General features: G+C 46.1%; 1 protein-coding gene and 1 pseudogene across 3 annotated transcripts in view; one reads left to right on the top strand and one right to left on the bottom strand.

Annotated features, from left to right (window-relative positions):
* The window catches only part of LOC141108281 (synaptonemal complex central element protein 1-like), a 202,396-nt gene that overhangs the window by 107,032 nt on the left and 81,232 nt on the right, over nucleotides 1–14,132 (top strand). For 2 of the 3 annotated variants that reach the window (XM_073599754.1, XM_073599752.1), the window contains exon 3: nucleotides 6,992–7,039. In XM_073599754.1, coding sequence (XP_073455855.1) covers nucleotides 6,992–7,039 — 48 coding nt within the window. Of the gene's footprint in view, nucleotides 1–6,991; nucleotides 7,040–8,507; nucleotides 8,563–14,132 lie in introns of all 3 variants that reach the window. The other variant, XM_073599753.1, reaches the window with a different exon arrangement.
* Nucleotides 10,191–10,324, bottom strand: LOC141109106 (U2 spliceosomal RNA; annotated as a pseudogene).

Genomic DNA, 14,132 nt, shown 5'->3' with positions numbered 1-14,132 from the left:
GCTGATAGAGTCAAACTATAAAGTCTTGATGCAGTGGTAAATGGTCCCAGCGAGGGTAGCAGCCTTTGTCCCGGGAGCCTACCCACATTGCTTCAGGGGATGTACCAGAGAGGGCACCATGTTCCACACATGGTGGACATGCCCAAAAGTGCGAAGGTTCTGGATACGAACATACAATTTCATATATTCATTGACCCAAGTGAATCTCACTAAATCACCTCTACAGGCACTGCTGGGACGCCCAGTGGAGGCGACATTAAAACAAGAGACTCATTGCCTTCATATTTGCAGCAGCAAGAATATCTATTGCCAAATCTTGGAAGTCCCCTACGATCCCTTTTCACCTGCTAAAATCTAAACTATCATGGATAATGGTGCCTCTCGGCAATTCTAAACGATAAGGTAGCTTTGTTTGACAAAATATGGATTAAATACCGCTCAGCTATATACATTTTTCCAGGGTCAGAGTGCACCCCCCTTCACTATCCTTTATTCTTCTCTCTATCATCTCTTTTCTCTCTCTCTCTCTTTTCTCTCAACTTGAATTTGTTTCTAAGGGCCCATGGACCAATTATGGCCCCTGGATCCATTAAGAAGTTATACTAGAAGGTTGCATCTAGTAGTGGTAACAAGGGGAGATGGGGATCCTCCCCCCACGGTTCCCCATGCTGCATGTTGGAGTATGCCTGTGCACCACCTAGAAGTTGTTGTGTTTGTTTTTCTTTTTTTTTTTTTTTTCTTCGGTTTAGGTTTGACCATACTATATAAATCTAAAATGAGGATGATGATACATACAGTATCTCACAAAAGTGAGTACACCCCTCACATTTTTGTAAATATTTTATTATAAATTTTTATGTGACAACACTGAAGAAATAATTCTTTGCTATAATGTAAAGTAGTGAGTGTACAGCTTGTAAATTTGCTGTCCCCTCAAAATAACTCAACACACAGCCATTAATGTCTAAACACTGCTGGCAACAAAAGTGAGTACACCCCTAAATGGCCTAAAGTGTCAATATTTTGTGTGGCTACCATTATTTTCCAGCACTGCCTTAACCCTCTTGGGCATGGAGTTCACCGGAGCTTCACAGGTTGCTACTGGAGTCCTCTTCCACTCCTCCATAACGAGAGCTGGTGGATGTTAGATACCTTACATTAGCACTCAATACACTATAGGGAGAATCAGAAAATAATTAAAACTTGTCTCTGCAATACTTGAGTTGGTGATCAGGATATGGTTTACCAGCTTACCGGTGGAGCTAAAGCTCCGAGCAGTTAGCCAAGTTTTATAGGGTGCATAAGTGGGGATATAACAGGTTATCTGATTTTCAACGGAGCACATTGAATAGGTAGTCCCATTATGTATGCAGGTACCAGCTACTGTGCCCTTGCATTGATAATGAGAGTGCCACAACAACATCTTGGTAGCTATGGATCCTACTCTGGTGGTCTTTATACAAGGGTCACATGAATTACCCTCTCCCCTTTTTAGCACGACCAGTATCACTGCTATGGCTATCAACAGTCTCATGATAAAGATTTTAGTAAACATTACATCGATGAATATCCTCAAGCTTCAGCTTATGCGTAGACCAACCAGCACCCAGGCTGTGGTTGGAACAGAGCTTAGTAGATGTCCTTTATCTTCCGCCGTGCGTTGAGCCAGCAGCTTCCAGGGGTGTGCTGGCCGCAGGGCTGGAGTTCTTCCTTCTGATTTCTCTGGTCAATCTCAGTCTCAAAGGATCTTGGAAATCTACTGTACTGTGCCAGGAGTCTGTGAGGTCAGCAGCTCGTTTTACACTGGAGTGGTGTATCCAGGGTGTCACCTCAGCTTAATGGCTGTTGGGGTAGATAGCAGAACAGTGTAAGGACCTCTCCATTTTGGCCCTAGTGGGGTTAAGTTCCACTCCTTTACCCACACTGTATCTCCTGGTTTAAAGGGGTGTACTGGGTTTGACAAGCTTATGGGAAGTTTCTCTTGAACCCAATTCCCTATGTCGTGCTTACTCTCCTCAAGTCTCTGTATCAGTTCACGGTTAACTACCCCTCCTATCTGATGCAAGTCTCCTCTTATCCCTCTAATGATGGGTGGGGGCCTACCATACAGTACCTTTTAAAGGGGACAAATTTGTCCTCTTTGTTGGGGTACTCCGAATTCTCAGTAAAGCAACGGGCAACATCAAGGTCCATTTCATTTGGATTTCCTGACAGAGTTTAGCCAGTTGTGACTTGAGCGTGCGGTTCATTCATTCAACTTTTCCAGAGCTTTGGAGCCTATATGCAGTGTGTAGTTTCCAAGTAATCTTAAGTGCTGTTGCTAATTCCTGGAGGCACTTGTGGACAAAGGCAGGGCCATTGTCTGAGCCTATGGCGGAGGAGATTCCATATCTGGGGAATGCTCTGTTTTGTTGTTCTCCCCATTGAAAAGGGTTCCTTTTCTCCCCCCTTTGTGGATTCATAGAGGGGTCTGGCTTTTGTGGCAAAGTCCGGTATCCAGATTCGGCAGAATCCTGCCACCCCCAGGTATTCACATACTTGCCGTCTGGTAGTCGGGGTGGGAATCTGACAAACAACTTCTTTCCTGCCTCCTCCCAATTGTCTCTGTCCTTGTGATACTCTGAATCCCAGGTACTTTACAGTCTCTTGACACAACTGCACCTTTCTCCGGGACACCTTATAACCTGCCGCCCACAGTAATTGTAACAGTTCATTAGTAGCTTGAAGGAACTCTCTATTTTTGGCGGCAATCAATAGGCCATCCACATACTGAAGGAGGACTCTATTCTCAGGATCAGACTTGAAGGATTTCAGGTCTTGGGTCAGGGCTGTTCCAAATAGTGTAGGGGAGTTTTTGAATCCCTGGGGTAAACATGTCCATGTCAGTTGTCCCTTACCCCCAGTCTCTGGGTCCTCCCGCTGGAAAGCAAAAATGCGCTGGGATTGTTCTGCCACTCTGAGACACAAGAAGGCATCTTTCAAATCCAGAACTGTGAAATAGGTGGCTTCCCCTGGTATTAATCCCAATAGGTTGTATGGGTTCAGGACTGCTGGGTGGATGGTCATTACAGCCTGATTGACCGCTCTGAGGTCTTGAACAGGGTGACAGTGAGCTGTTCCGGGTTTCTGTACTGGGAGTAGAGGTGTATTCCAGGGAGACTGAAAGGGTTTTAGAATTCCATAGTGTAGGAATTTGTTTAAGTACTTTTGTATTTCTACTAGGGCTTTTCGAGGGACTGGGTACTGTTTCAGGCTGACTGGAGTGGCTCCTGATTTTAATTCAATAAGGATTGGGGGAATGTGTCTGGCTAATCCTGGTGGGTTGTCTTCTGCCCATAGTCCCATGATGTCTTGCAGTATGCAGGCTTCAAAGGGATGGGGCAATTTTAGGATAGCCTGTCCGTCAGATTGGAAGTATATGTGTGCTCTGAGTTTAGCAAGTAAGTCTCTGCCCAGCAAGGGAATAGGGGAATCCGGCATGTACAGGAACTGATGTTGGACTTGATGCCCCCCCAAAACTACAAAGTCTTTCTAATAGGAAGGGTCTTTTGACTTTATACGTCTGCACTGCTTGGTTAATTCTGTGTCTCTGCTCAGTATTAAAAAGGGTCAATAAAAGTTGCTGGCAGTCCGAACAAGTGGGGTTATGGGTCTGAGTTACTGACCAGAGCAAATCTGTCATGGCTTGGGGCTTCTCAGAGTAGGCAGGGTTATGAATCTTCCAGTTCAGTAAATCTGTTGTGGTAAAAAGGGGTGTAAACTAGAGTCCGATGTTCCCCCACTGCCTGTTTTCTTAGGTGCATTTGCAGAGGTATGTTGAAAGACGGGGCAAGAGTCCAGCTATTTGCATCAGGATTTCTCGGAGTGGAAGTGGACACTTGATTGGGGAGCCCATTAACTACTACTGAGTTCCCTATTTCTGTCCTGCCTATACCCAGAGTGTTACGGTTCGGAGTATATTTACTAAGATTTGGCATTGAAAAACTTGCTGAATCTGATGTAGGTGGACAACAACTTGAGTCCCCTTGTCTACTGGATGGGACATTTGGACATGGCTCTGACCTGTCTCTATCTGAGATCAGTTCATCTACATACGGGGGAGGCTGATCTGTCTCTTCGGGTTGAGAATATATGTGTTTTGTTTGTTTTGTCAGTGGTACTACTCTTGTCATAACCATAATTCTACACTGTTCCTCTTTTTGTGGCTTCTATCCACTGCAGGTCTTTATCTCCCATTGTCCAAAGGATGCACAATCATCCAGACGGACGTTTTCTCCTAGCTGACTGACTGACTGAGGATTTGTCCGAAAGATGCACAATCATCTGGACGAACATTCCTCCTGACTGACTAGCTGAGGATTTATCCGAGATGCACAATCATCCGGACGGATATTCCTCCTAACTGACTGGCTGAGGATTTATCCGAGAGATGCACAATCATCCGGACAGATATTCATCCTAACTGACTGGCTGAGGATTTATTCGAGGGATACACAATCATCCGAACGAACAGTCCTCCTGGAAGGTGCGTCTTGGTCATGTTTCTGTGAGTCTGACATAATATTGTCAAATAATCGGTCAATGGTCTCTAAGTCAAAGGTTCCCTGTGGGGGCCACCGCGCTCCATAGCGGGGCCAATCTTTCTCACACAATGTTATCAATTTCTCAGGACTAAGTTTTTAATTGCAGTTCTTAGAAAATCCCTTCCTAAAGTTGGAGATCATGGATTGTAGGGGAGATTATACACTATGTTTCCTACCCATTCTTGTAACCTAAAAGACACCAAGACAGACACAGAGGGTAGGGTAAATGATGAGAATTCAGTAAGGGGTCTGAATCATCGACATAAGTAGGAACAATAGACAACGCTTCCCTCGGTCAGTGGCCCGGGTGCGGTCTCCCGGCCAGGAAACGCACTTAGAAGAGGACAACTGTCACCTCACCACAAAGTGATGTCTCATACACACATCAATCATACCAGACACTCCCACCCAAAAATTACTGACTGACTGAGGATTCGTCCGAAAGATGCACAATCATCTGAACGGACGTCTCTCTCGGAAGGTGATCAGTCTTCCCTTCTCTCGATCCATCGAGAGGCTGGCTGTCTGACTGTTATCCAAAAACAAAAGTAAAAAGACTCTCACCAGTTCCCGTTGGAGCTCCAGCTATCTATTTCTCAGATTCCCAGGTCCTTTTGACGCTACCAAGGTCGTCCACAGCAGGCCACCAAATGGGACACAGTGCAGTCTCCTAGATAACAGTTCTAGAAGGTGCCTTTTGAGACTACGATATAGCCCACAGGGCTGGCCTCTCGGACCACTCCTTGTAGGTCTGGTGGAAAACAGTGCCACCTGCCTCAGCAGGTCACACCGATATTCCCCCCTCACGGCCAAATGCACCAAATGAAGTAGCAGATTTAAGGTAGAATATCGGTAAATGACGTTGCTGGACAAAGAACTCTGGTATGGGAGATTTATTCCATCTTTTTGGCCAAAAAGAGTGGACACGCTTGACCCGACTAGTGTCTACATGTCAAGTGTGTCAAATACAGCTCATACAGTGTACATATAATTTTCAGCATATTGTGTCACAAGCAAACAGGTGGTACACTTCCGTTATACAAAACATTCTAACCTTTTAAAAATCAACCTAAAATCAACCTACGCATGCTAACCCAGACAAGTTCTGCAAAACATATATTTTTAAACCTTATGTAAAACTTTCGTTTCTCTGCAGTATGCTCTTGCACAAAAAGAGGAACCACAACCTGTCATAAGTAGTTTCAACATGAAATACAAGAAATATGATTCTTAGCTGAAATTCTAAATCAGTCTTACTACACACATAACTATGGCCATATAAACTGACCCTCGTTGCCACTTCACAAAAACGACGCTAGGGCAGCTACTGGCTATGAACTTCCTTATTCTAGTCCGGTCATACGTCATCACGTTTGAATCAGTCAGACTTTGGTGTGATCGTGTGTAGGCAAGTCCGTTTCCTTGGAACTCCGTCAAAGTCCTTTGGCGTTCAGTCCATCAAAGTCCGCTCGTGTGTACACGGCATTAGGGGCGTACTCACTTTTGTTGCCAGCGGTTTAGACATTAATGGCTGTGTGTTGAGTTATTTTGAGAGGACAGCAAATTTACACTGTTTTACAAACTGTACACTCACTACTTTCCATTGTAGCAAAGTGTAATTTTCTTCAGTGTTGTCACATGAAAAGATGTAATAAAATATTTACAAAAATGTGAAGGGCGTACTCACTTTTGTGGGATACTGTAAAACCTCACATAAATATAAGATAATTTGTGATGTAACCGAATCATAATTTGTTAAATGTACAATTACTTCCTACTATGATGGTAAATGTTGATCTTCTACTTGTTAAATTTTCTGAATAAAAATATTGGAAAAAGAAATGTGACATCTAGGCCTTTAACATGGACCCCGGGCCTAGAGTCCCAAAGTCTGTGTGTCTTGGGGAGACATGGACTTGAATCCAAAGTAACATTACTCCAAGGGTCCCCAGGCATACACCTCACGAAGAGTAGTGTTCCCTTAAAAGCCAGGGCCCACAGTCAGTAGGCAAGAGGCTAGCCTGCAGTCCCCACCAAAAGCCTCTGTCCCAGGTGAGTCTGTCACAGAGCTGAACTGGGTAACTTAGTCTGCTGCAGGTCTTTCACTCATCAAACCACATTTCTGCTATCCATACACAGTTATTAAACCCTTTCATTTCCTGTGACACTCCATTTACTGATTGCTTGCTGGGGGTGGCTTGGAGGGTACACAAGAGGTACAGGCCTTTGCCTGAAAAGCAACATGGAAAGTCAGATCATTTTTATTCTATCAAATTTCACCTAGAAGCTAATTTTGCCAAGATGTTGTGAAAGATGAAATTGGTATCAGTCTGCTTTCTAACCTTGCTGGCTGTAAAAAAAAAAAAAAGCTGCACATCTTGCAAGGCTTATTTGCTTTTATCTTTCAGTACGTGCGGAGAGGCAGAATCTACAGGAAGAGCTGGAGAAGAAGCAAGGTAAAGAAACTGGAGTAAGATGTTGGAATTTAATTCCTAAAGTAACTGGCAACCGGTGGAAGGATTGACAGAGAGAAGTACAATCCTGGCCAGAAGTTTGAAGAAAGACACAAATATACATTTTCACAAAGTCTGCTGCTTCAGTGTTTTTGTCAGATGTTACTATGGTATACTGAAGTATAATTACAAGCATTTCATAAGTGTCAAAAGCGTTTATTGATTAATTACATTAAGTTTATGCAGAGTCAACATTTGCAGTGTTGACCCTTCTTTTTCATGATCTCTGCAATTCGACCTGGCATACTGTCAATCAACTTCTGGGCCACATCCTGACTGGCAGCCTATTCTTGCATAATCAATGCTTGGAGGTTTTTTTGTTCACCCGCCTCTTGAGGATTGACCAAGTTCTCAGTGTCTATGGTCTGGGGAGTTTCCTGGCCATGGACCCAAAATTTCAACGTTTTGTTCCCAAAGCCACTAAGATGTCACTTGATCATCATGCTGGAAAAGGTATTGTTTGTCACCAAACCGTTCTTGGATGGTTGGGCAAAGTTACTCTCGGAGGATGTTTTTGGACCATTCTTTATTCATTCGTGTTCTTAGCCAAGGGAGTGGGCACACTCACAATTTTGCCTGAGAAGCAACCCCACACATGAATGGTCTCAGTATGCTTTACTGTTGGTATGACACAGGACTGATGGTAGCGCTCACCTTTTCTTCTCCAGACAAGGTTTTTTCCGGATGCCCCAAAGAATCGGAAAGGAGAAAATGACTTTACCCCAGTCCTCAGCAGTCCACTCCCTTTACCTTTTGCAGAATCAGTCTGTCCCTGATGTTTTTCCTGGACAAAAGTGGCTTCTTTGTTGCCCTTCTTGACACCAGGCCATCCTCCAAAAGTCTTCGCCTCCCCAACCCTCCCTAAAAATGTACCATCGAGTCTTACCTCGATCCAGCACTGTGCCCAAAAGCTGCAGGCTGCTCTCTTTCTCTTTACAGGCTCAGAGAGCAGTGGGAGCCATTGGCTCCTGCTGCTGTGAATAAAAGTTTGTAAGGAGTGAGTGGGGGGGCAAGCGCACACAGCCTGACTCGAGTCTGCACATGTGCCCCCATAGCAAGTGAATTGATGGGAGAAGGAGCTGAGTGCCAGCGGGGGACCCCCAAAAACCATTGCACAAAGCAGGTAAGGCATGTTTATTATTTCAATAAAAAAATAAAGCTTCACACTTGTACGGGTGGTTGCGGGTGAAGGATAGCGTGTAAATCACACCTGTTCCTGCAGCCAAACCATGCTGCTCTTTTGCAGATGTGCCGAGCTGCCATTCATTCCTAATGACATCGCTACACATTTCCCTGCACCAAAAAAAAGTGCCCTTTTCCTGCATGAAACACAGGCACAGCAGCCTATTGAAAGGTGTGAACCTAACCTTACAATCATATTTTTCTTGTGTTATTTAAAATATCTTTTCAGAGTCTGTCCAAGTTCTGAAGTTGAGATATGACAGCTACCTGGAAAAGGAGAAAAGGTGAGTGGACCATATATTGTTTATCATTCAATATCCATCAGATTTGAATATCTTAAAAGCTAAATTTAAAGCAGCATTAAAGTCATTGTAAAGTCTCAGTTTTTTTTTTTCTATTAAAATAACAAACCTGTTATACTTGCCTACCTTGTGCAGTGGTTTTGCATAGAGCAGCCTGGATCCTCCTTTTCTTGGGTCCCTGGCTGCAGCACCTGGCCCCTCCTTCCTGTTGAGTGCAGACACCCAAGCCGAGCTACAGTTCCGTGTATCCATTCAGACACAGAGCTGCGGTTCTGCCCCCCCCATCTCCTGATTGGCTCATGCTGATTTAGCCAATGGTGCCCCTGTTGTGTCTCAGCCAATCAGGAGAGAGAGTCCTGGATGGCCGAGGCACTCGTGGACATCGCTGGATAGAGATGGGGCTCAGGTAAGTATTAGGGGGGAAAATAAATAAGTGCAGCGCAATGATTGCAAAAAAAAGGGAAAATTGTATGTGATTAAAACATATATGTGACAAAATGACACAAACTCTAACATAATAGATGTGAATGGATATTAAGCAATGTGCTAATATAGTGACTGCACTACACACAAATTTTCTATCGAAAAGCCAGTGGCGTGCAAAACACACCTCAAAAACTTCCACCTGGTGCCAAAAAAAAGTGCCCACACATAGAGAGTGAAACACAAAAACGTGCAACGGGTGTACAGAGTCCTCCACTAGGGAAGGACCTTACCCTGATCCCCCGGGGCGTTAGGCTCCAGACAGGGACTGAGGTACTCAGACAAAGGGTCCATCCGGCCGAAACCAGGCGGACCCCCACAACTGGAAGGACTGCCGAAGCAGACCAACCCAAGTACAGTGGGGCTCTCCCGAAGAGAGACCCCTCAAAGGAGAGGGCGAACCAAGCCAAAAGGCCTATGTCCACCCCCTCCCAAGACTTTCAGAGTAGGCCCGAGGACCCACACCCTACTCGCCACACAGTGACAAAACGTGTATACAAAGACAGCCAAAAAAAAGACAAAAAGGTGACAAACAGGGGTAAAAGAAAGAGTGGGGAAGATAGTGAAATGGGAGAGTGAAAGTGGCCATTGTGCTATACAATGGCCGGCCCTCCGGCCAGGCATAAAAATTTCCCCTGGTCCTGGCCAAAAGGCCCGGCCCAAGAGGCAGGTGCGAAAAACGTGTGTTGTGGTGAAGTGACCATGGTGCCATAAAATCAAGTGCTTTCACACCGTGACTATACGGCACCCCTGAACTGCCACTTCAGGGGCACATTCACCACTGGCTTTTCGAAAAAGCCCTGACCCTCCAGCCCAGACCACAGCAGACCCCACCACAGACAGGAAGGATATGGAGATCAGGAAGCCGGAAAGAGCCCTTTACCATCAGGCTCTGCCGTCGCTCCCATCACTCCTCCTAATTACATTGGGGAAGTACTTGCCACTCCCTCCCCCCCTTGCAAGGCAGGAGTAAGCGTTCTCTCCCAAATAACTGTCTGGAGCTAGATCCGCCCCAATCCAGGCCAGAAAGCCAGGGTCCCGACCCTCTGGTTCAGACCCCGTGGTTCTCCATCCCCATCAGAAGGCTTCCCTTTCGGCTACAAACCGCTCCAGGTCACCTTCACTCCAGCAGGTTTTGCATAGCAACCGCAATCCCATCTCTATTTCGCCATAGATCAGGGACGGAAGCAAGCGCCACCTCCTGGAAACTGATAAGAACAGATACTACACTTGATCTTCACCAAAAAGGCCGAGAAGCAATTAGCAATAATCACGCCTCAGTTGAACCTCATTGGCTATGATACTGCACTACACACAAATGTCCAAGTTGAACGAAATGATGAAATACAGTCCAATTAGGTTTGTGATCCAATACACATGTGGGAAGTTCCTGGCATTCCTGGGAACCTTGGAGTGAAAAAATGAAAGCAAACACCACCACCGTGAAAGAGGGAGGAGGCTTACCAGATAATATTGACTTGGCGGGGCATATACCACCCAAGTCAACAGGGCTTGTTGGGTTCAAACCACCCAATGGGTCGACAGCAGATCCTGGAACTCCGTCAGTCGATCAGCCTTAGACGGTCATGAGATGTTAGCTGGAGGCTCCAGGAGTCTCAGGGAGCATGAAAACTTATTGTCACAGGAAGGGTATCATGTAATAGAAAAAGGGGGCTGACATAGCGTGATACCGTTTAAAAAGGAGGTGGTTTTTTAAAAATATAAGTTCAACACTCACATTTGAAGGAAATTGATACAGCATGTAAAAGCATGAGGCGATGTTAGTGGAAGGTCCACCCAACGCGTTTCGACTGCACAGTTGTCATCTGGGTTGTGGACGCCCCGGAAAACATCGCTTAAATGGAGATAGTGACCCCAGAGTTTGCTTGACACAGGAAGTGATCCCAAATTACATCACTTCCTGTCTCCATGTCTACATACAAAACACAAAATCAAGGAACAGTTTGTACATACGAATGGATTGCATGATAGCGATAGCCAGCACCTCTGAATGGCATAACGGAATGCATCCCACAGTGCGCCATTCACCAAAACACTCGGTCTGTAAACCAAGCCTCGTTGTGAAATCAAGGCATGGTTGCCTGGCTGCCATCTCAAACTAAACATGCCTCGTTTTGAAACTGAGGCTTCGATAAGTGACTTCCTCTTTGTATATCTTTACTTTGTGTGTTGCAGCATCAGGTCTATTAGCCAAACCTCACTATGAAGTCAAGGCGTGGCTATATGGCTTCCATCACAACCAAGCCTCATTATGGGACTGAGGTGTGGATTGGTGACTTCCGCCCTGCAAACCAACTAAGCCTCCCTCCAGAGGCGAAGCCCGGTATAACAGTCAGATATAGCACGATAAACATAGAGGGCGTGTCACATAATAAACACGGGTCGATTTCACAACAAGGCTTGGTTTACAGACCGAGTGTTTTGGTGCATGGTGCACTGTGGGATGCATTCCGTTATGCCATTCGGAGGTGCTGGCTATCGCTATCATGCAATCCATTCGTATGTACAAACTGTTCCTTGATTTTGTGTTTTGTATTTAGACATGGAGACAGGAAGTGATGTCATTTGGCATCACTTCCTGTGTCAAGCAAACTCTGAGGTCACTATATCCATTTAAGCGATAGTCATAATTTTGCAAATGAGTAATTTTTACTTCATATATTTTGGCCAAAATTTATACCGCTACATATCTTTGGTAAAAATAACCCAAATTGGTGTACATTATTTGGTCTTTGTGAAAGTTATAGATAGAGGTCATCCCATATAGGTTTTTCTCTGGCCGATACCGATATTTAGAAATTGGGGCTGCCGATGGCCGATATATGATGCCGATTTTTGTGGCTGATTTAAAAAAAAAAAAGACCTCACCCACTCCACTCCTCCCTGCTTGCTCCTGTCACTCTACCACACACTTGATGTCCTCAGTACAGATGGCACTGGCTGTGGCACTGGTTGGCTTAGGCAGGTGGCACTGACTGGCACTGGCAGGTGGCACTGGCCGGCACTGGCAGGTGGCACTGGCTGGCACTGGCAGGTGGCACTGATTAGCAGTGGCACTGGTTAGCACTGGAGGGTGGCACTGGTTTGGAACTGACATGGCACTGGTTGGCACTGGCAGGTGGCACTGGCAGGTGGCGCTGGCATGTGGCACTAATTGGCAGGTGGCACTGATTGACTGGCTGTGGCACTGGTTGGCACCAATTGGCAGTGGCACTGGAAGGTGGCACTCGTTGGCACTGGTAGGCTGGTTGGCACTATTGGCACTGGCAGGTGGCACTGATTGGCGTGGCACTGGCAGGTGGCACTGATTGGCGGGGCACTGGTTGGAGGTGGCACTGGCAGGCACTGGCAGGTGGCACTGATTGGCAGTGGCACTGGTTGGCACTGGTTGGCGGTGGCACTGGCAGGTGGCACTGGGTGGCAGGTGGCACTGACAGATGGCACTGACAGGCGACACTGGCACTTGCAGGTGGCACTGGCTTGCACTGACAGATGGCACTGGCAGGTGGCACTGGCAGATGGCACTGGCAGGTGGCACTGATTGGCAGTGGCACTGGTTGGCACTGGTTTGGAACTGACATGGCACTGGTTGGCACTGGCAGGTGGCGCTGGCACGTGGCACTGATTGGCAGTGGCACTGGTTGGCACTGATTGGCAGTGGCACTGGAAGGTGGCACTGGTTGGCACTGGAAGGTGGCACTGGCAGGTGGCACTGGTTTGGAACTGGTAGGTGGCACTATTGGCACTGGCAGGTGGCACTGCTTGGCATGGCACTGGTTGGAGGTGGCACTGGTTGGCACTGGCAGGTGGCACTGATTGGCGGTGGCACTGGCAGGCACTGGTAGGTGGCACTGGGTGGCAGGTGGCACTGACAGATGGCACTGATTGGCACTGGCAGGTGGCACTGGCAGGTTTCACACTAAGCCGAGTAACTGTGTGTGAAACTGACAACAGAGAGATGTCAGAATTGAGATTAATGTCGGGGTGGGTGGGACCTGGCTGGGGTGGGCGGGACCCAGCATCTATCAAACAGCAGCCAATGATTGGGCTGCTTAAGAAAAGGGGCGGGGCCACATACACATAGCAGCCCACCCAGATCCCATCCCATTGGCTAGTGTTTGATAGCGGCTGGGTCCCGTCCACCCCGGTCCGGGTCCCACCCACCCCCGACATCAACCTCAATTCTGACAGATCCCCCTCTCTCTCCTCTCTGTTACATGCCAGCTTCACACACTCAGTGGCTCTGGCAAGCATCAAGTGCCGCGCTGAGTGTGGAGAAGGGAGAAGGAACGGCGGTTAATGTTAAATATCGGCCTAATTTTGATAATAATCGGCCGATGCCGATTTATCAAAAATGGCCAAATATCGTCCGATATATCGGTCGACCTCTAGTTATAGAGTCCAAAAGCTATGGTGCCAATATCTGAAAATGTATCACACCTGAAGTACTGACGGCTAATTTCTTTAGACCCTAACATGCCAGAAAAGTACAAATACCCCCCAAATGACCACTTTTTGGAAAGAAGACATTCCAAGGTATTTAGAAAGATGCATGATGAGTTTTTGAAGTTGTCATTTTTTCCCACAATTCTTTGTAAAATCAAGATTTTTTTTTTTCACAAAATTGTCATATTAGCAGGTTATTTCTCACACACAGCATATGCATACCACAAATTACACCCCAAAACACATTCTGCTATTACTTCCAAGTATGGCGATACCACATGTATGAGACTTTTACACAGCGTGGCTACATACAGAGGCCCAACATGCATGGAGCACCTTCAGGCCTTCTGGAGCACCCAGGCCAATTCTGACATTTCTCTCCTACATGTAAAAATCATCATTTATTTGCTAGAAAATGACACAGAACCACAAAACATTAAATATGTTTTTTTTAGCAAAGACCCTAGAGAATACAATGGCGGTCGTTGCAACTTTTTATCTCGCACGGTATTTGCGCAGCAATTTTTCAAACGCGTTTTTAAAAAAAAAACAAAAACAATTTTGTGCTGTAAAAAAACACAAAACAGTAAAGTTAGCCCAAT

The sequence above is a fragment of the Aquarana catesbeiana genome, linkage group LG09 (assembly GCF_042186555.1).
Source record: "Aquarana catesbeiana isolate 2022-GZ linkage group LG09, ASM4218655v1, whole genome shotgun sequence".
Lineage (NCBI taxonomy): Eukaryota > Metazoa > Chordata > Amphibia > Anura > Ranidae > Aquarana > Aquarana catesbeiana.
Note: the sequence above shows the minus strand (reverse complement) of the source record. Positions and strands in the feature narration are given on the sequence as shown.